Source organism: Bos indicus x Bos taurus, chromosome 10, assembly GCF_003369695.1.
Source record: "Bos indicus x Bos taurus breed Angus x Brahman F1 hybrid chromosome 10, Bos_hybrid_MaternalHap_v2.0, whole genome shotgun sequence".
Lineage (NCBI taxonomy): Eukaryota > Metazoa > Chordata > Mammalia > Artiodactyla > Bovidae > Bos > Bos indicus x Bos taurus.
Window position 1 is genome coordinate 6,977,386 of NC_040085.1, and position 21,936 is coordinate 6,999,321.

Genomic DNA, 21,936 nt, shown 5'->3' on the forward strand with positions numbered 1-21,936 from the left:
TGCCCTCTCCCCCGTAGGAATCTCCTAAGAACCAGACAAACATTTAAACTTGATTCTCAACATAGTACTGTCTATAATTACCCCTCCACCAAGTTGATAAACTGAGGCTGGAAAGACTCCAATTAGGTCTTCCCACCACGTGCTTCTAACACTTCAGCCTCATATCCACCATTCCCAAATCTCTTCTTTCCTAGATTTTCATTTCTATATTATTGTACATGTTCTTCCCAATCCTTAGCATCTCCACCAATGCAAGCTCTCCTGTGAATCCTCCCGAGGTGTCCATGATACTTTGCAAATTTCTCTCCAACTAACTAGCCAGTAAGGTACCAACCTTCCCTGATGGTTCAGTGATAAAGAATCTGCCTGCCAATACAGAAGATATGGGTTTGATCCCTGGTCTGAGAAGATCTCTGGAGAAGGAAATGGTAAGCCACTCCAGTATTGCCTGGAGAACCCCATGGACAGAAGAGCCTGGTGTGCCACAGTCCATGGGGTCACAAAGAGTGGGATACAACTTAGTGATTGAACAACAAAAGGTACCAAGGAGCATATGAATTTCCCTAGCACCTATGCAGGCCAGGCAATACATCAGCTTTTCACTGACCCTTGGAAGTATTAAAGTGACTTCTCAAAAGACATGTAAACACATATATAACAACTGTAAACATTTTACCCTAAGTATATAGTGTAGCATTAAAGAGCAGTAAGAAACTTTTATAAAGCCTGTAGGGATAGTTCATGAGATTTTTATTTAAAAAAAAAAAACATTAGTATTTATTATACGTATTTACATCTTAAAATACCACCCAATTTAATAAAAACAGGGCATTCAATGGAACACAAGCAGCAAAAGCTACTTATTAACTACCAATCGTTTTTACAATGTCATACTTAAATACAAATAAACACTAAGGAGAAAAATATACAATGAAAGTTAATAAGAAACAATTATAAATAAGGCCTCCCCAGTGGCTCAGCACTGAAGAATCCGCCTGCAATACAGGAGACACTGGAGACTCAGGCTTGATCCCTGGGTCGAGATCCCCCGGAGGAGGAAATGGCAAACCCACTCCAGTGATTCCTGCCTGGAAAATCCTATGGACAGAAGAGCCTGGCGGGCTACAATCCATGAGGGTCACAGTCAGACACAACTGAGCAATTGAGCACATAACATAATTAAAATAATGCCAGATTTTAAACAGGAATCAAAAAGTTTCACTATATAAAGATTTTCACTCAAAGCAAATAAAATGCACTGCACCGTCATCTCAAATTTGGAAGACAGCAAGTTAATAGATGTTCTCACTTGAGGCCTATCCAACTTGAGGAACATTTCTAGATGAAGCCTTAAGTTACTACTGTACATTTTAAAAGGATTGGTCCAGTTGTGTTTCCTCGACTTTTAACTGCTCCTCTTCGTTTATAGTACTGGCAGCACCAGCATTATGTGGACTGTCTAGAAGGTCTTTGTTAAATCCATTTGATTCTTCCTCCTTTTGCTCCTCACCTGTACTGCCCGCCTCAGAGGTCTGTGTGCTGGGTGTGTTCACTGACAAGTCTGCAAGAGAAACCGTTATTACTGATTACAAGCACCGGATCCGATCTTACCTAGTACAAACTTCTTCACAAGTCTAGATCAATAAAAATGAAATCTATGATCACTTTAATGTTAATTATGATCCCTTTCGTCCAAATAAAACCATGTCAATACATGTATTATTATAAAAGCCATTAAAAATGCAAGTTGAACTCAAACTTCTGAATCATAGCCAAATGCAACTGTTCCCATTCAAAAATCACAATTACTAGATAGGTTTTTTTAAAGTCAGATGTTCTTATGAGATATATAAGTGATCTATAGTAAAAAAATAAGATACTCATTTCTACTCAGAAAATTTTAAAGTCATATATTATAAATAGAAGATGGGCCTTAAAATACTTATCGCCAAGTAAACTTTGATAATGACAGCAAGGAAGAACTGCCACCAACAACAGTTCTATCTTCATGTAATTTTTCACAAAGTAGTATAAAACATCCATTTGTTAGGTTAAAAATTAAATTCATTCTAACTGGAAAAAAACTGACAATACCACAGAATAATTTTCACTTGAGAATTTCATTATTTTGCATGAAACTTGTTTTATAACATGGTATCTTCACTATAATAAGAAAATAATTCTTATTTTCCCACTTCAAAAGGAAAAACTGGATTGGAAACTGACAAAGATAAATGTGATTATGTGTGCTTCATTCAAAAGCAATTTGCAATTACTTTTTAAATACAGCTTTCCAAATTTGATTATCCAGTTCCCAAACCCACAGTCTGTTTTAAATCAGCAAAGTTTAAGGCAGTTTTAAAAGAGATAAGGGAATCAACAAGAAAGCAAATATGACAGCTCACAACAGAAGTGACACAATGCAATTAAAAAGCATTTGGGACCTATTCATGTCACAGCAAATGGCTCTAAAGTAGTCAATGGGTGCAGAGTATTTTATATGTTTAGGAAATAACAAAGCAATTAATGTTTTAATTATGATCATTAAGATAAAATTATATGTCACATGCTTTAAGGAGTCAGGGAAGAATCTGTTTTTGAAAGACCCAGAATCAATTTTAAATGATTATTAGAATAATTTTTTAACAGATGCTCAGCTACCCAGAAAACGATCTTGAACTTGTATTCTTTGTGGGTTCCAACTAGGTCTCTCGCTCACTCTCTCTCTTGAATATACATAAATTTAATATACTGTACCATACTTTTCTATTCTTCGAGGTATTTTATTTGTAGGAATAGTAAAGAAGTTAAAATTTCTAACGTGCCCTTGATATATTAATGGTAGCACATAAAATGCAGCATAAAATTTACCATTTCCTAGGGACTGACTGTTACTCAGTAGCTTTGCCTGTCTTCTTTCCAAGGCCAGTTGTTTATTTCTCTCAATTCTTTGTTGTTCTTCTTCTGTTAGGCTTCTACTTGACTCAGAAGCAAACTCTACACTTCCGTATGAGTTTGTCAGAAAGTGATCTAATTCGGTAGCAGTTACATCATGGCCATTATTTTCCTCTACTTCATCTGCAGTAGACAAGAAAAAGTGTGTCTGTAGTGTTAAACTAGTTAGAAAAAGAGTTTCTGCAGCTATTGACTGAAAACCAGTTTAAAGCAACAAGGTACCAGACGTGAAGAAACAATTTGTGAGGTATGAGAACAGATGCTTGACATGCTTGACTCAAACAAGTAGAAGGAATATTTAAAGAGTTATTTTTAAGTCAAACGGGATACTAGTTTAAAAATATGCATTAACAGAGAGCAAAAGTTCGTAGTTGCTAAAAAAGAACTTAAAGAATCCAACTCATATCCTTGTTTTACATTAAAAACATTTTACTAGCTTGCTACGTTGTTTGTATGATACACAGTAACTATTGTATATAGGCTATTTTTATATACGGTAAAACCCAGACACAAAGTGAAAAAGGCAAAAGAAATTTAGAGATCTGTGGACATATTTCCAAGCTAATTTTTTTTTTTAATCCAGTGCTCTCTACATTATTAGTCTTAATAAATTCTTAAAACCCTGTACACCAGTTATCTCAAAGTAGGATGTTCCTAAAATGATTCACAGGGGTATGAAAAGTAAATACTAAATTTTCCCTTTATACTTCATTTAAGAATTAAGGAAAATTTATATTTCCTCTTCTAACTTACATTTAGAAGAACTGGCAGTGACAACCTATCACTTATCCTAAGCTACCTTCAAGGCAGGGTCGAGTTGAGTCCTCATTTTTTTAAATTCAGCATATTATGACATATAGCTGATATTCTGATGACCCAGTTAAGCAAACTGACATACTATCTTTTTTAACCAAAACAACCCTAACAAAATGCACAAGTGGTAACTTTAAAAGATTTTTGCAAAATAACAGAACATCTTGAGGTAGAAGATAACAGAAGTATAAGCAAGAACTAAGAAGATGGCAAAGCTGACACTTCAACCTCTCTTTGTATCATTCACATTATGCAGTTTAAAAAAAAAAAAAGATAATTCATCAGATCTGACAAGTGGGGGAAAAAAATTCATATCACCAAGACAACCATTTGAAATATGAATTTACATTTACTCTCCTTTCCTATGGGGGTGTGTGTGTGTATGTGTGTGTGTGTGTGTATATATATATATATATATACACACACATATACATAGTACAGTGTTGTTGTTATTTAGTCACTGTGTCCAACTCTTTTGTGACCCCATGGACCACAGCTCACCAGGTTCCTCTGCCCATGGGATTTCCCAGGCAAGAATAGTGGTGTGGGTTGCCATTTCCTTCTCCAGGGGATCTTCCCAACCCATGTCTCCTGCATTGGCAGGCAGATTCTTTACCACTGAGCCACCAAGGAAGCCCATTAGCACATAGTACGAAGCTCAAAAAGTTCAGTGAATAAGCTAACTGACCCAGTAGGATATGCTGTGGGATTCAGTCTAATAACTAATTCCTTTCACATATCAAATCCCATGCCAACACTTCATACCATACCTTACCAAATAATTAAACCTTGGATTATTTAAATCACAATCTTTTACACCTTTAAAAGCAACTTATAAATAACTTTCGGGGATTCTATATGGAGCCTGTATTTTCTACTGCATCTACTAAAAATTTTAAAAACAAAAAGCAAACATGTATGGAGCCATCGCACAGAAAATCTGATAACTATACAGACCCTGTCGGCAGGAACCATGTTTTGATGTATGTGACTGCCTATGGTTGCATTGTACGACCAACAAATGCAATCAATACCAGGAACAGTCACACAGGTCTAATTAACGTCATAGATACAAGATCTGTACTCTTATGTGAAATGTGAAGTATTTCAACATCAAATTATTCTAATTTCCCAGAACCACTTTTTTATAATGGGCATGTATATGAACACTGCATCTTTTCATGTATTTTTATTAAGAAGCACTACAAAAGACCAATGGGTCATGACCAACAGTTCACAAAAACTCATGCTCTTTGTGAACATGTAAAGATATTTTTACATCTCTTAATAGCATACCACGGTGTATTCTAGATGTACCAAGGCATCTTAATTCATTCCTATTTACTATACTGTAATTATATATTCAAAATAAACTAAGAACTCAGTCCTGTAACACTGCCAACCCCTAGATCCATTTGTAAAAGCAAACTTATTATCAAGTAGATAAACCTATATTCTTACCATTATTGCTAACAAAATCTTCATGTAAAATAGGGAGATCAAGTCGAATTCGTTTTAAACAGGTCTGAAAATAAAAGACATTTTTATATTTTCACTTAGATTTGGAAGAAAGTAGTCACTGATTTTATTCTTAAGTTTCAAAAAAAGTTGTGCCCAAGTAACCACTATTAACTCTCCCCTTCTCTACTAAGACTGCAAAATGAAGACCCCAAAGAGCTACTTAGCCTCAACTAAATATATCCTTATACAATTTAGCATTGTGAATGATATTCATAATAATCTCAACACCTACCTGAACTTCCTTTTTATTTCCCAGACATTCAACTCTATCAATAAAATCTTCAAATTGCAGTTTAGGGAATAGCCTATGTGCCCAGTGCTCCATGTGTCTGATTAGTGTCTTCAAGTCCTCAGCCTGGCACATAAAAATAAAAATGCTAAATAGAAGATTCATTCTCACAAGTGACCTTGTCAGCAGATTTCAGAATTGAACAGTAGTATCAAAGTCACTGGTGTCCTTCTATAACTATAAGGTTAATAAACTTTTAGAAGAAACTTTAAGAAGAAAAGTATGTATTAAGGGCTTAGAGGATTGCAGTGCAATCCTCTACCTGCAGTAGGCTTTAAAAATCAGAGGAAAAAAGAAACCTAGTATGAAAACTTAATAAAAGTTAAAAGATAATCACATGTGTCTTTTCAGGACTATAAAGTAATACTTGAAAGTAAATTTAATAAAATATGACAAGCTTATCTTTTAGAAATAACTATACACACTGACAGGCCCCTAAAAATCATATACGGAGAAGAAAGCACTGAGAATCAGCTCTGAGAAAATATACTCAGAAATTCCAAGGGCAAAGTACTGAAGACCAGCAAGAAAAGTGCAAACATTTTCAGACCACAGTACCCCTCTACATTTGAAATTTCAATTTAACACTAAAAAAAATTTTAATGAAAAACAAAATTTAATAAACCACAGTAATAAATGAAAAAAGTTCCAAATTCCTGATTTTACTAAAAAAAATTTTTTTTCTTACAGAATTTTAAAAGAGTGGTTAAAAGCTCTGGATCAGACTGCATAGATTCAAATCTAAATTCTACCACTTAATAGCTGTGTGACTTTGAACAAATCACTTTACCTGTGTAATTTTTCTTCATGAATAAAATGAGATTATACATACCCCATAGGGTTGTTAGGAGGATTAAGTAATACAAGTAAAGTGCCTGACACAAAGCAAGCCCACAAATGTCCACTATTATTGTGATGGAGGTATTTGATCTTGGTGGTATTTGAACCATAAGAAGCTCATGGTTAAAACAATAAACTCTACCAATAACTCAATATGTAATACTGAGAACATAATGTCTTATCGTTCTCATTCTGATGAAGATAAAAGTTCTTTTAAAGGCTCAACCACCTATGACCATCTTCCAGTTGTTGACCAGCCACCTCACAATGTCATGTTAGACCCAAGGGACAGAGAAGAGACATACCTAAATAGTGTAAAGTCCCAAATCACACCTGGAAAAAAGGCATCAGTGATGCAACTCTGTGAGAAAATAGTAAGACTTTTCAAAGGCAAAGTATAGAAGACTAGACAAACTCAGAGCCCACCCGCACTCAGTGAAGGAATACAAAAATATTTATTCTTCATATAAGTTTATTTATCTTAACAAAGAACTTATGAAAATGATGAAGATGTCCCAAATTCAAAGCACCAGTTTATCATTACTACCTGAAAATTTCGATAAGAGCAATGAATTAACTGAGCTGGGCATGGTTTTAAAATATCTTGACTTAGGTTTAGTTTTGTGGCAAAATAGAACACAGGCTTATATTCTTCCTTATTATCCACTGAAACCAAGAAAATGTAATACAGGTTTTTCAGCTTCCTAGGTTTAAAATTTGGGGATTAATTTTTACTTTTGTACCTCCCAATCACCTCCAAGTATTATATGTTGTTCATCCCCTTGCTATTATTAATATCCTATCTAGGCTATTTCACTTAGTTCCCCTGGGAGTGAAATAGCCTCTGAATTACTGTCTGCTTCAGTTCCCTTCCCTCTTTCCAACTCTCCTGAACACCACACCAAAATCATGCTCATGTTGTATTAATGTTCCTCTAGCTGGTCCATGAAACAAAAGTCAAGGGTCTGCTCTTAACCACTGGCAGTGGAAGCTTAAAACTAAAACTCAGTTTCCTTTACTATATAATGGGACCAACACCTACCCCAGAGGTTGATAATTTAAGAACATATTTGAAAATCCTTCATAAATTATTACAAAGCTCTACTAAGATATCATCTGCAAAAAAATTATATCTACATTCTACATGATGCAAAGGAAATTTTTAAATGTTCACTTATGCAGAGATTGATAGTTCCTAAATGTCTTCAATGTCCTTTCCACATATCACAGTTTCTAAAGAGAGATGATGCTGAATGACAGCATCTGTGAAACATTCTAAGATTCCTGAGAGCACGCGAATGGGCACACAGTCTTACCAATACTTTAAGAAACAAAGGTCTAAAATACAAATCAGACACTTCTTACCTCATGACCTTTACCTTTGAATTTTGCCTTCTCAAACACGTGCCTTAATGCTGGCAGCCCTCTCTCTGAAATTAATCTGTGAATAGAAGTATTTTTAAATTTTAAGTTTTCTAAAGCCATCAAGGCCAAAACAAGACCATAAGAAAAAAATGTTATCTGTTAAACTGAAAAAAATGCCTTTAGAAATATCTGATCCCAAAATCATCCCAACCAAAAGCTTGTAACATAAGAGGGAAAAGATGATGGAAAGAAAAGTAGAAATGTTTAAGGAAATAGTAAATGTACCTCTCAGCATTCAGCTTGGGTATATTCCTTTTAACTGTTCTCTTCGGAGGTACAGGAACAGGCGCTCCTCTCCCTGACTCTGGTGAAATATACCAAGATTTAATATTACTTATTTAAGCCTCATTTTTAAATGTGTCATTTTGAAAGCTGACAGAGGGATAGCTGGACATGGACACCACTCTGGTGTCATGGACCTTCTTCAGGTTCAGCGCCTTCACCATCTTCTCTCCCTGGAGAGGCTGGAGGTGGGAACGGAGGAAAAGTTTCATCTTCTATATGCTCATAATCTGGTAGGTCAGTCAAGCCATTCTCCTGTGGTTCTAGCATCTTTTCCTCTAGGGAAAAAAAAAAGTAAAATGTTTATTCATCCAAGCGGTTTTTCTATGACACAGTTAAGTTCCACTTGCAGCAAAATGCATGTTTTTCAGTCAGTTAAACCATATTTCAAACTCACACATTGTGAAACAAAGTGGAGAATATAACAATTACAGAAAAAAGAACCTAAGTTAGAAACTCAAAGAACTGAGTTCTAATGGACAGCCTACCACTAAATAACAGTATGGGTTTGAGCAAAACATTTTACCTTAACTGTTGAGTTTCCCCATTATAAAATGATTTCAACTTTTCAGAGGGTTTCAAACTGTGGTCCAAATGGGGTGAAACAGGCAGGGTACAAGAATCTCACCTCCACTCCAACCAGAGGTTTTAAAAATTATTACTGGGAATGCCCGGGTGGTCCAGTGGTTAGGGCTCTGTGCTCTGCCCGAGGCCTGGGTTCAATCCCTGCCCTGGGAACTAAGATCCCATAAGCTGTGCAGTGGGGCCAGAAAAGGAAAAAATAAAAATACTGTTTACATATTGGCTTTCTAGTAAAGTTTCCTTTGAAATGGAAATAATGTCTTGATTGGTAACTTGAAAGAATGCTTTTCATACCATCTCACTTGACCTCTCAGAAACATCTGACACTTTTGATCAGTTCCTTTTGCTGGAAAAGTAGTTTTGTTGACTTCTGAAACACAGTACTTATCTGGTTTTCCTCCCTTCCTCCATTCCTCCCTTCCTAAACTTCTGCAGATTCATGTTCCTCTAACCTGGTTAATAAGTTTACAAGATTTCATCCTTGGCCCACTTCACTCAGTTATGCACATGACTCTAATTTATAGATGACTCGCTAATTTTTTATTTCTACACAAGCATCAAATCTGAGCTCTAAATCCCTACTTCTCATTCTACAGCTCTAAAATTTTTCAAAGGCATCTATAACTTACCATGTATAAAACCAATCTTCAAAAATTTCCCCATTCAGTAAATGACACCAATCCAGCTATACAACTCAGAAACCTGCAAGTCCCCTTAATACTTCATTCCCCTATCCTACTTACCCTGTCCATTTACTTCCAAATTATTCCTTGAGTCTGCCATTTCTATTTCCACAACTACTTCCTAACATATATTGGATTATTCCATTACTCCTATCCATTTTGCTCTTTCACTCCATTCTTCGTATTACAGCTTAACTAACCTTTGGAATGTGACAGAATGTGGTCCACTGGAGAAGGGAATGGCAAACCACTTCCATATTCTTGCCTTGAGAATCCCACGAACAGTATGAAAAGGCAAAATGATAGGATACTGAAAGAGGAACTCCCCAGATCAGTAGGTGCCCAATATGCTACTGGAGATCAGTGGAGAAATAACTCCAGAAAGAATGAAGGGAGGGAGCCAAAACAAAAACAATAGCCAGTTGTGCATGTGACTGGTGATAGAAGCAAGGTCCGATGCTGTAAAGAGCAATATTGCATAGGAACCTGGAATGTTAGGTCCATGAATCAAGGCAAATTGAAGTGGTCAAACAGGAGATGGCAAGAGTGAACATCAACATTCTAGGAATCAGCAAACTAAAATGGACTGGAATGGGTGAATTTAACTCAGATGACCATTATATCTACTACTGTGGGCGGGAATCCCTTAGAAGAAATGGAGTAGCCATCACGGTCAACAAGAGTCCGAAATGCAGTACTTGGATGCAATCTCAAAAACGACAGAATGATCTGTTCGTTTCCAAGGCAAACCATTCAATATCACGGTAATCCAAGCCTATGCCCCAAATCAGTAATGCTGAAGAAGCTGAAGTTGAACGGTTCTATGAAGATGCACAAGACCTTTTAGACTAACACCCAAAAAGATGTCCTTTTCATTATAGGGGACTGGAATGCAAAAGTAGGAAGTCAAGAAACACCTGGAGTAACAGGCAAATTGGCCTTGGAGTACGGAATGAAACAGGGCAAAGGCTAATAGAGTTTTGCCAAGAGAACGTACTGGTCATACCAAACACCCTCTTCCACCAACACAAGAGAAGACTCTACACATGGACATCACCAGATGGTCAACACTGAAATCAGACTGATTATATTCTTTGCAGCTAAAGATGGAGAAGCTCTATACAGTCAGCAAAAATAAGACCGGGAGCTGACTGTGGCTCAGATCATGAACTCCTTATTGCCAAGTTCAGACTTAAATTGAAGAAAGTAGGGAAAACCACTAGACCATTCAGGTATGACCTAAATCAAATCCCTTATGATTATACAGTGGAAGTGAGAAATAGATCTAAGGGAGTAGATCTGATAGACAGAGTGCCTGATGAACTATGGACGGAGGTTCATGACATTGTACAGGAGACAGGGATCCTGGAAAAGTCATCTCCATGGAAAAGAAATGCAAAAAAGCAAAATGGCTGTCTGAGGAGGCCTTACAAATAGCTGTGAAAAGAAGACAAGCGAAAAGCAAAGGAGAAAAGGAAAGATATAAGCATCTGAATGCAGAGTTCCAAAGAATAGCAAGGAGAGATAAGAAAGCCTTCCTCAGTGATCAAAGCAAAGAAATAGAGGAAAACAACATAATGGGAAAGACTAGAGATCTCTTCGAGAAAATTAGAGATACCAAGGGAACATTTCATGCAAAGATGGGTTCGATAAAGGATAGCAATGGTATGGACCTAACAGAAGCAGAAGATATTAAAAAGAGGTGGCAAGAATACACAGAAGAACTGTACAAAAAAGATCTTCATGACCAAGATAATCACGAAGGTGTGATCACTGACCTAGAGCCAGACATCCTGGAATGTGAAGTCAAGTGGGCCTTAGAAAGCATCACTACGAACAAAGCTAGTGGAGGTGATGGAATTCCAGTTGGGCTATTCCAAATCCTGAAAGATGATGCTGTGAAAGCGCTGCACTCAATATGCCAGCAAATTTGGAAAACCCAGCAGTGGCCACAGGACTGGAAAAGGTCAGTTCTCATTCCAATCCCAAAGAAAGGCAATGCCAAAGAATGCTCAAACTACCGCACAATTGTACTCATCTCACACGCTAGTAAGGTAATGCTCAAAATTCTCCAAGCCAGGCTTCAGCAATACATGAACCATGAACTTCCAGATGTTCAAGCTGGTTTTAGAAAAGGCAGAGGAAGCAGAGATCAAATTGCCAACATCCGCTGGATCATCGAAAGAGCAAGAGAGTTCCAGAAAAACATCTATTTCTGCTTTACTGATTATGCCAAATCAACCAAATCAACCTTTGACTGTGTGGATCACAATAAACTGGAAAATTCTGAAAGAGATGGGAATACCAGACCACCTGACCTGCCTCTTGAGAAATCTGTATGCAGGTCAGGAAGCAACAGTTAGAACTGGACATGGAACAACAGACTGGTTCCAAATAGGAAAAGAAGTACATCAAGGCTGTATATTGTCACCCTGCTTATTTAACTTCTATGCAGAGTACATCATGAGAAACACTATGCTGAAGGAAGCACAAGCTGGAATCAAGAATGCCAGGAGAAATATCAAGAACCTCAGATATGCAGATGACACCACCCTTATGGCAGAAAGTGAAGAGGAACTAAAAAGCCTCTTGATGAAAGTGAAAGAGGAGAGTGAAAAAGTTGGCTTAAAACTCAACATTCAGAAAACTAAGATCATAGCATCTGGTTCCATCACTTCATGGGAAATAGATGGGGAAACAGTGGAAACAGTGTCAGACTTTATTTTGGGGGGCTCCAAAATCACTACAGATGGTGACTGCAGCCATGAAATTAAAAGACACTCCTTGGAAGGAAAGTTACGACCAACCTAGGTAGCATATTAAAAAGCAGAGATATTACTTTGCCAACAAAGGTCCATCTAGTCAAGGCTTTGGTTTTTCCAGTGGTCATGTATGGATGTGATAGTTGGACTGTGAAGAAAGCTGAGCGCTGAAGAATTGATGCTTGAACTGTGGTGTTGGAGAAGACTCTTGAGAGTCCTTGGACTGCAAGGAGATCCAACCAGTCCATTCTAAAGGAGATCAGTCCTGGGTGTTCTTTGGAAGGACTGATGCTGAAGCTGAAACTCCAGTACTTTGGCCACCTCATGAGAAGAGCTGACTCACTGGAAAAGACTCTGATGCTGGGAAGGATTGGGGGCAGGAGGAGAAGGGGACGACAGAGGATGAGATGGTTGGATGGCATCACCGACTCGATGGACATGAGTTTGAGTGAACTCTGGGAGTTGGTGATGGACAGGGAGGCCTGGCATGCTGCGATTCATGGGGTCACAAAGAGTTGGACACGACTGAGCGACTGAACTGAACTGAACTGTACCTTGGAAATGTCAAGCTAATCACATCACTACCAGGCTTAAACACGTCAATAACTTTCTGCTGCTCTTAACATAATGATAAGACTCTAAGGCCCTGCAGGATTTAGCACCTTCCTACTTCTCTACAGACTTCACACCATTCTCTATGCTTTGTCTAACCCTCAGGCCACTAGACCTTTACAAAGCCTCTTCTCTGACTGCTCATCCCTTTCAGATCTCAACTGTCAAATCAGAAAAATCTCCCCCAATTTTCCTAAATTAAATCCTCTATAAGCATTCAAAATGTCAAGTAGTAGTTTCATAGCACTTACCCAGACCCCAATATGAGGTTCTATTTGTGTCATTATTTGATAAATGTTTGTCTCCCCTTGGAGACTGTAGCTCTAAAAGGGCAATGATAAGGTGGGTCTCTGTTCTCCTCTACTGTATCCCCAAAGCTGGTGTTGGAGAAATAGTTCCTGATCTTGGCCCTCCCAACTTGAACTAGCAGAAAACCTGGGCAGCTCTACAGCCCCAAAGGAGATCACACCTCCCAATGCCTACTTCAAATATGGCCAAGAGGGAAATGGACAGGAAACGGACTCTTGGAGGGCAAGGCTGGAACCCTGGAGGAGAGAACAAAGTGCTGGTCCCAGAGAGGAGAACTGAAGTGACCAAACTGATCTTTCTCATTTCACTGCCAGAACAAGTAGCCCAAGAATCCTCACTATCCAAATCCATGTTTCCAGAATTCAGATACCGAGAGTCACTTTTAGTGAGTTCAGGTCATGGGTGGTATAATGCTTTATCCCAATCTATCAGATTCCTGAGTTGTGGATAACAAACATGAGAGTTCATGAAAGAAAGATATCTCAAAAAGTTATCTGAATCTGTTCAGTTCCTGAATTTGGACAGGGAGAGTTCTGATGGCAATGATACTTGACAATTGTAATTTCCATCTAGCAGGATTAATAACTGCAATGGACCACTAAAAAAAACAAAAATAATAAAAAATAATTGTTGAATGGAGGAATGAAGAATTTCAAAATTTCCCCAAAACTATACAACTACTAGAGCCAGACGATTTCCGAAGTCTCGCCAATTCTAAGTTTCCAAGACAACAAGTACATAAAAACAAAACAAAGTTATCAATCACAGATCTTCAAAACTGGAAAGCAGTTAAAGGTCATACTGAAGTTTCTTTGGTTTTTAAGTAAAAATAGAAGATATATTTTTCATTTTCACCAAGAACATTATTGAAGAACGTATTCACTGTTGCTCCACTACCTTCTGCCATTTTTAAGGCAAGTTTGTAATTCCATCTTCTCAAAACTATTTATCTTTTTTAGAAAAGAACAGTTCTAGGTGCCTTTTATAGTCTTCCAGAGAATGGAGATGTTTTTTCCATTAAGAGAATTTTGTACAGACCAAAATAAACGGAAATCCCAAGGTGCAATGTCTGGTGGATGAATCAGAACTTCCCAGCCAAGCTGTAACAGTTTTTGCCTGATTATCAAAGAAATATATGATACCAGAAAAACAAAACAACCCAATCAAAAAGTGGGCAAAGACCTAAACAGACATTTCTCCAAAGAAGACATACAGATAGCTAATAAAAACATGAAAAAATGCTCAACATTGCTCATTATTAGAGAAATGAAAATCAAAACTACAATGAGGTATCACCTCACACCGGTCAGAATGGCCATCATCAAAAATCCACAAATGATAAACGCTGGAGAGGGTGTGGAGAAAAGGGAACCCTCTTGCTCTACTGGTGGGAAAGTAAACTGATACAGCCACTACGGAAAATATGATTCCTCAAAAAACTGGGAGTAGAACTGACATAGGACCCAGCAACCCCACTACTTGGCATATACTCTGAGGAAATCAAAACTGAAAAAGGCACACGTACCCCAATGTCCTCTGCAGCACTACTTCCAAGAATTGGGACACGGAAGCAACTTAGATGTCCATCGACTAATGAATGGATAAAAGAAACAGTGATACATATATACGATGGAATATTACTCAGCCATTAAAAGGGACACATCTGAGTCAGTTCTAATGAAGTGGACCAATCTAGAGCCTATTATACATAATGAAGTCAGAAACAGGAAAACAAATATAGTATATAATGCATATATATATAGAATCTAGAAAGATGGTAGTAATGTACCTATCTGCAGGGCAGCAGTGGAGATGCAGACATAGAGAAAAAACTTATGGACAAGGAGGGGAGCAAGAAGGAGAGGGTGGGATGAATTGAGAGAGAAACATGGAGGCATATATACTACCATATGTAAAATAGATAACCAATAGGACTTTGTTTCATGACTCAGAGAACTCAAACTGGGGCTCTGCAACATCCTAAAGGGGTGGGAGGTGAGAGCGAGGCTCAAGAGGGAGGGGACTTACGTATATCTATGGCTGATCATGTTGATGTATGGCAGAGGCCAACACAATATTGTGAACAATTACCCTTCAATTAAAAATAAGTGAATTTTAAACAAATAAATATTTTTAAAAGAAAGAAAAGAAACATATGGTCTTGCATTCTATTTGTTTTCTGTTAACTAATTCCAGATGCTTTCTGTTAAGTGCTTTCAGCTGGTCTAATATGGACACTGGCAGATTTCATTTTCTTGAGCTCCAGAATCACTGTGGATGGTGACTGCAGGCATGAAACTGAAAGACGCTTGCTCCCTGGTAGAAAAACTATGACAAACCTAGACAGAGTATTAAAAAGCAGAGACATCACTTTGCCAACAAAGGTCCATATAGTCAAAGCTATGGTTTTTCCAGCCGTCAGATACGGACCTGAGAGTTGGACCTTAAAGAAGGCTGAGCACTGAAGAATTGATGCTTTTGAACGGCGGTGCTGGAGAAGATTCTTGAGAGTCCCTTGGACTGCAAGGAGGTCAAACCAGTCAATCCTAAAGGAATGTACCCTGAATATTCATTGGATGGACTGATGCTGAAACTAATAATTTGGCCATCTGATGCAAAGAGCCAACTCATTGGAAAAGACCCTGATGCTGGGAAAGATTGAGGGCAAGAGGAGAAGGGGCAACAAAGGATGAGATGGTTGGATGGCGTCACTGACTTAATAGACTTAAGTCTGAGCAAACTCGGGGAGATACTGAAGGACAGGGAAGCCAGTTGTGCCGCAGTCCATCATGTCACAAAGAGTAGGATAACACTTAGTGAGTGAACAACAAATTGGGACCAGTATTTGTTGGAATCAATCCTTTGGTTTTCCAGAAAGAGCTTATAAGAGACGACTTCCTTCCAATCCCACCATATATACAACATCACCTTCTTGGGATGAAGACAGGCCTTTGGTGCGGTTCATGGTTCACTTCCCTTGCCCCAGGATCTCTTCCATTCCACATTATTGTAGTGTATCCATTTTTAATCACCCATAACAAATTGTTTTAAAAATGGAAGTTTTTTGTTACATTTAAGTTAGGAACTGCATGCAAAACTAAGGTCAAGAAGGTTTTTATCACTTATGTGGAACCCAAATATCAAAGCGATGAACAGAACCAAGCTGGTGCAAATGACTTTCCATGCCTGATTTGGATATCTTGAGTATGTCAGCTATCTCCCATGTAGTATAACGTTGATTGTTCTCAATGTCTCAATTTATTCACTGGTCTACCAGACCATGGAGCATCATCCAGCGAGAAATCTCCAGCATGAAACTGTGTAAACCACTTTTAACACTTTTGCTCAGCCACAGCACCTTCTCCATACACTGTACAAATCTTTTTTTGTTTCAGTTGCATTTTTACCTTTCTTAATAAAGCATAATATGCCAAAAATGCTTTTTTCTTCCATCTTCAATATTAAAATGGCTACACAAAAATTCACCAATTTTGATAAGTTTTTTTTTAAATGCATGCTGATATGACAGCTGTCACAATACAATCTAACAAATTTGTTTTCAATGAAGTTAAAGACAACTAAGTGCTATTAGAGCCATTATACAACAACAACAACAAAAAACTTTTTGGCGAACCTAAAATAATCTAGTTTTATATCATCAAAAAGTATACTTAGCCCCATTCTGCTTAAGCCTCCTGGAAAGAAATGTGGTTCACATCTTTGAAGCCAAAATGGAGCTATGAATGAGGTAACAAGGCCACAAACTATATTAAGTATAATTGGAGAAGGAAATGACAACCCACTCCGGTGTTCTTGACTGGAGAATCCCAGGGACGGGGGAGCCTGGTGGGCTGCCGTCTCTGGGGTCGCACAGAGCGACCTAGAGGACTTCCTCCTCTAGGCCTCAGAATCGCAGAGGAGTGAAGGCAACAAAGAAATTTAATATATAAATTCATTCCCACAGTCTTAGGTGTCCAACGTCCAACTTTTAAGTTATCAAAACAGAAGACCTTGCCAGAAATCCTACCAAACTGACCCCATGATCTTCTTTGCTACCCAGGCTTAAAACCACAAAACTTCCCATCCTATCCCTCTTCTCCAATCTCCCCTCTTCCGTGCTTCCTTGTCTATCCTCTCTTTCAACCGTATTCATTCAACATTCACAGGGCGACTCCTGAGTTTAGAAATCGCGATACAGAAGCCAGAGATGTAAAAGATGTATCTGACACACGTTCCCTTCCACTAAAAGGTTTGGTTTAGTGAGTGGCAGACCCGAACGTAAACGAAGTAAAAGCGGCAGCTCTGATCCCCACCGACCTCCTCTCTGCACAGGTCGTGGCCGGTCAGGCCTCCCTTCCCTGCAGTCCTAAATCAGCCCACGTCCGTCTAAGTCATGTCCGCCTGCTTCCTCTCTCCCTCCTTACGACTGCCCAGCATGCCCGCTCCCCCGCCTGACTACCTGGACCATCTCTCCCCTCCGTAATTTCACTCGCCCCTCAGCCCGCTCTCACCTCGCTCCGGACGCTGCCGCCAACAGCGCAGAGTTCCGCGCGGCAGAAAAACCACGTTTCTCTCGAACTCTCGCGAGAAGATTCCTTGGCGTTCGGCGCCAAATCTGCGGACACCCTGGGCGGTGCCTACCAGACCCACCTCCCCCAGGTCCCGCCCACCCATGTCTAGCCAACCTTTCCCAGGTCCAGCCCTTCGCACTACTGCCCTCCGCACCGCATCCGCCTTCCTGAATTCCTCCGAGAAGTTTACCCCCTTGCTCGTGTGATGTTCGTGTTGCTTATGCTCTATGCACTTTAGACTTTGGAAATAGATCTCAGGTTTTTTAGAAAACTGGATTGTGGATGGAATATTAAGGATAGAGGCAAACAGAATTTTCTAAGAAACTACCGATTCTTCAGATTTACTAACAGAAATCCTTCAACATGAATTCTCAGGTGGCTCAGTGGGAAGGAAGCCGCCTACCACGGGATCCCTTGGAGGAGGAAATGACAACCCACTCCCCTATTCTTGCCTGGAAAATCCCATGGACACAGGAGCCTGGCTGACTACAGTCTATATGGTGGCAAAGAGTAGAACACCACTGAGCCACTGAGCATGCACCATGTGAATGTAACTACCACAGTTGTAAGGCACTGACATATTAATGTCTGACTGTCCTATTTCACGTGGGAGAAATACTAGAAATACATTTTCCTTAGCAATTGCACCAGACATGTAAAAAAATATATAGCTTTCACATAGGCCATGTCATTTAAAACTTTTAGAATTGTTTGGTGTTTTTAAAAGTGAATAGTGTTGAAAACACATGAGGCCATCAGTTAGAGGCAGCTGCACATGGAATTGGAAACTCTGGCTTCAGTGTGCTCGGTTTTCTCCAGTATTACCTCAATGAGCAGGGAGACCTTGTCTACATGCTGAAGAAGCTTGACCCTGTGGAACAACAGACCTGCTCAGCCCATCCTGCTCGGTTCTCCCCAAACAAATACTTTGACACCACATCACGATCAAGGAACCCTTCGGGACTTCCCTGGTGGTCCAGTGTCTAGGACTCCATGGTCCCATGGCAGAGGGCCCGGGGTTCGATCCCTGGTTGCGGAACTAGATCCCACATGCTGCAACTAAGACTTGGTGCAGTCAAATAAATAAATAAATATTTAAAAAAAAAAAAAAAAACAGATAAGGAAAGAAACATTCATTGGACTTCACTGGTGGTTCAGTGTTAAGAATCTGCCTTGCAATGCAGGGGACTTGGATTTGATCCCTGGTAGGGAAACTAAGATCCCACATGCAAGTAAGCCTGAGTGCCGCAACTAATGAAGCCGAGCATCACAACTAGAGAGTCTTTGCTCCACAACAAAAGATCCCACATGCCGCAACTAAGACCCAGTGCAGCCAAATAAATACATAGAAAAGAAATGCTTCAAGGTGCTCAGGACCCAGCAACCATGTCCCATCCTCTGAGGATCTATTAAAATTTTATGTCTCTTCAGCTGCCTGCTAGCCTTCAAGAGACTTTCTGAAACCAGACTCTCCAATCTGTGAGCCCTGAGGCCTTTCTATGACCCTTGCTCCCCTTTAAAGGGAAGATGTTTGAATCTTCTTTTCATACTTTGAATCATTCCCACGTTATTAAAATGCTTTGAAAGAGCTAGGGGGAAAATGGAGTGTTAAAGAAAAAGTAGACTATTAAAGAACAAAGATTGAGTATAGGGCGTAAAAGCTTTTCTGGAAAGCTGGGAACCCAGTCCAGAGGTGAGGTTTGAAAGAAGAGAAATGACAAAAATATTTTAAAACAAAGACCATGAACTATTTCTAAATCACATTTAAAAAGCCAAGTCTCTGTGTCTTATCAGTTGGCTGGAGTTATTTGGGCTTATCACTTAGGTATGTACTAGAGTGGTTGGTAGTAGTGATCTGCTATGTACTTGAGGACTCCAGTTCAAGACTGCGGCATCGAATTGCCCCTGTCATGTACATAACATGCCCAAGTTGGGATCATATCACCCAGTCAGGTCTGCATCAGCATGAATAATCAAGGTGACCAGCCCAGTTCCATTTCAGTCGCTCAGTCGTGTCCGACTCTGCAACCCCATGAACCGCAGCACACCAGACCTCCCTGTCCATCACCAACTCCCGGAGTTCACCCAAACTCATGTCCATTGAGTCAGTGATGCCATCCAACCATCTCATCCTCTGTCATCCGCTTCGCCTCCCACCTTCAATCTTTCCCAGCATCAGGGTCTTTTCAAATGAGTCAGCTCTCCGCATCAGGTGGCCAAAGTATTGGAGTTTCAGCCTCAGCATCAGTCCTTCCAATGAACACCCAGGACTGATCTCCTTTAGAATGGACTGGTTGGATCTCCTTGCAGTCCAAGGGACTCTCAAGAGTCTTCTCCAACACCACAGTTCAAAAGCATCAATTCTTCGATGCTCAGCTTTCTTCACAGTCCAACTCTCACATCCATACATGACCACTGGAAAAACCATAGCCTTGACCAGATGGACCTTTGTTGGCAAAGTAATGTCTCTGCTTTTGAATATGCTATCTAGGTTGGTCATAACTTTCCTTCCAAGGAGCAAGCGTCTTTTAATTTCATGGCTGCAGTCACCATCTGCAGTGATTTTGGAGCCCAGAAAAATAAAGTCAGCCACTGTTTCCACTGTTTCCCCAGCCCAGGGATTATTAATTAGGATTTGGCCAGCTACAAATAACAGGGGAAAAAAGCTAACGTAAATGAAATAAACTAAAATAACAATAAACAAGGTAGAAAGTTTGTCTCTCATGTACAAGAAGTTGGGAGGTAGTAAGTTCGTTGTTGGTAAGATCCTATCTTCTTGCTTTACCACAAAAGAATTCCATTCTCAAGTTCACCTCCTCTTCTGAAATGTCTTCTACAGCTGCACTGCATTCCAATCAGCGGGGAGGAGGAAAGAGAAAAGGGCATGACTCAACATTTCTAAGAACATTTCCCAGAAGTTGCATACAACAACTGTGGTTACATCCAGAACGTAAACCCATGGCCACACACAGCTGCAAAAGAAACTGGGGATATAGTCTTTATTCTTGGTGACCATGGCCCAGTAAAAACTCAGGGTTTCCATTACTGTGGAAGAAGGGGTGAAAAGATGTTGGGGGGAAATTAGTAGACTGCCACAAATAATAAAATAGAAAAAAATAAGCTAGTGCTTTTATTTTTCAAATCTGGAAAATTAGAGTGTTCCCAAAAATATTAAGAATATAAATAGCTAGTACTTTCACAATAAGTCATGTAAGCAATTTCAGCACGAGAAACCTATTACACCACTGTATTAGACCTTTGGGAATTTTTCCTGCCTGGACTTTATGGCTTCCCTGGTAGCTCAGATGGCAAAGAATCTGCCTGCAACGTGGGAGACTTGTATTTTATCCCTGGGTTGGGAACACTCCCTGGAGAAGGGAATGGCTACCTACTCCAGTATTCTTGCCTGGAGAATTCCATGGACAGAGGAACGACTAACATATTCATTCACATCATCCTCAAAGCATAACATCAGCTCCACCAAGAGCTAAAAGTCTGACCACCGTCAAATCACTTCATTGCTTTGTTTGCTCCTTTGTAAGACAAAAGGTGTAGATTAACTGATTCCAAAGGTATTGTTTTAATGCAAGATACTGAAGAGTAATAAATCAACAGGTATTTATTGAGTCTTATGTGTTTTAGGTAATAAGCCAAATTGGTAAGATAACCTTCAAAACATACTTTCTATATTTGGCAGCAAAAAACTCATCTTCTCAGGGTCCCACACAATTAGATATATCTTGTATACCCCAGCTCTGCAACTAAATAGGCTTCAGGTCAGAATAGGGTGAAGTGAAGGTGGAGGCACTGCTTGCAGTCCATTCTGGAAAAAAAAAAGAAACCAGCTTCCAAGGGCAGCGAGGCTAGAGGTGCCAGTAGTCACATGTCCAGTGTCAGGGGTGAGAGGGCAAGTCCACTTTTGCCCAGTGGTGGCACCAGTAGAGTCTGCACTAGAGCAGGAGACCAGCACAGTTTTGACATCAGCCTGTCAGCTGCCAAACCTCATTTCCTGACCACTCAGATGCTAGGAGCCATCCGTATCCTTTAATACATTTCTTTTCTGTTTACTAATAATGAGTCAGACTTCAACAGTATATAAACCATAAACTTCCAGATGTTCAACTTGGATTTAGAAAAGCCAGAAGAACCAGAGATCAAGTTGCCAACATCTGTTGGATCATCGAAAAAGCAAGAGAAAACATCTAGAAAAACATCTACTTCTGCTTTGTTGACTATGCCAAAGCCTTTGACTGTATAGATCACAACAAACTGTGGAAAATTCTTCAAGAGAT

The 21,936-nt window shown here is 39.3% G+C and overlaps 1 protein-coding gene and 1 non-coding gene across 3 annotated transcripts; both read right to left on the reverse strand.

Moving 5' to 3' along the window:
* Positions 1-729: 729 nt before the first annotated feature.
* On the reverse strand, positions 730-17,678 carry TIPIN (TIMELESS interacting protein). 2 transcript variants are annotated; one of them, XM_027553025.1, is made up of 8 exons: positions 17,585-17,678; positions 8,263-8,403; positions 8,069-8,147; positions 7,784-7,859; positions 5,522-5,644; positions 5,230-5,293; positions 2,872-3,078; positions 730-1,561 (listed from the first exon to the last, which is right to left on the reverse strand). In XM_027553025.1, exons 2-8 carry the CDS (start codon positions 8,393-8,395, stop codon positions 1,371-1,373), a joined length of 873 nt encoding a protein of 290 aa, XP_027408826.1. In that variant the 5' UTR covers positions 8,396-8,403; positions 17,585-17,678; the 3' UTR covers positions 730-1,370. The 2 variants fall into 2 exon arrangements, with proteins under 2 accessions (XP_027408826.1, XP_027408827.1); XM_027553026.1 differs by lacking the exon at positions 17,585-17,678 and adding an exon at positions 8,754-9,674.
* LOC113900545 lies at positions 4,682-4,815 on the reverse strand. Its single transcript, XR_003513183.1, has one exon.
* Positions 17,679-21,936: the final 4,258 nt, after the last annotated feature.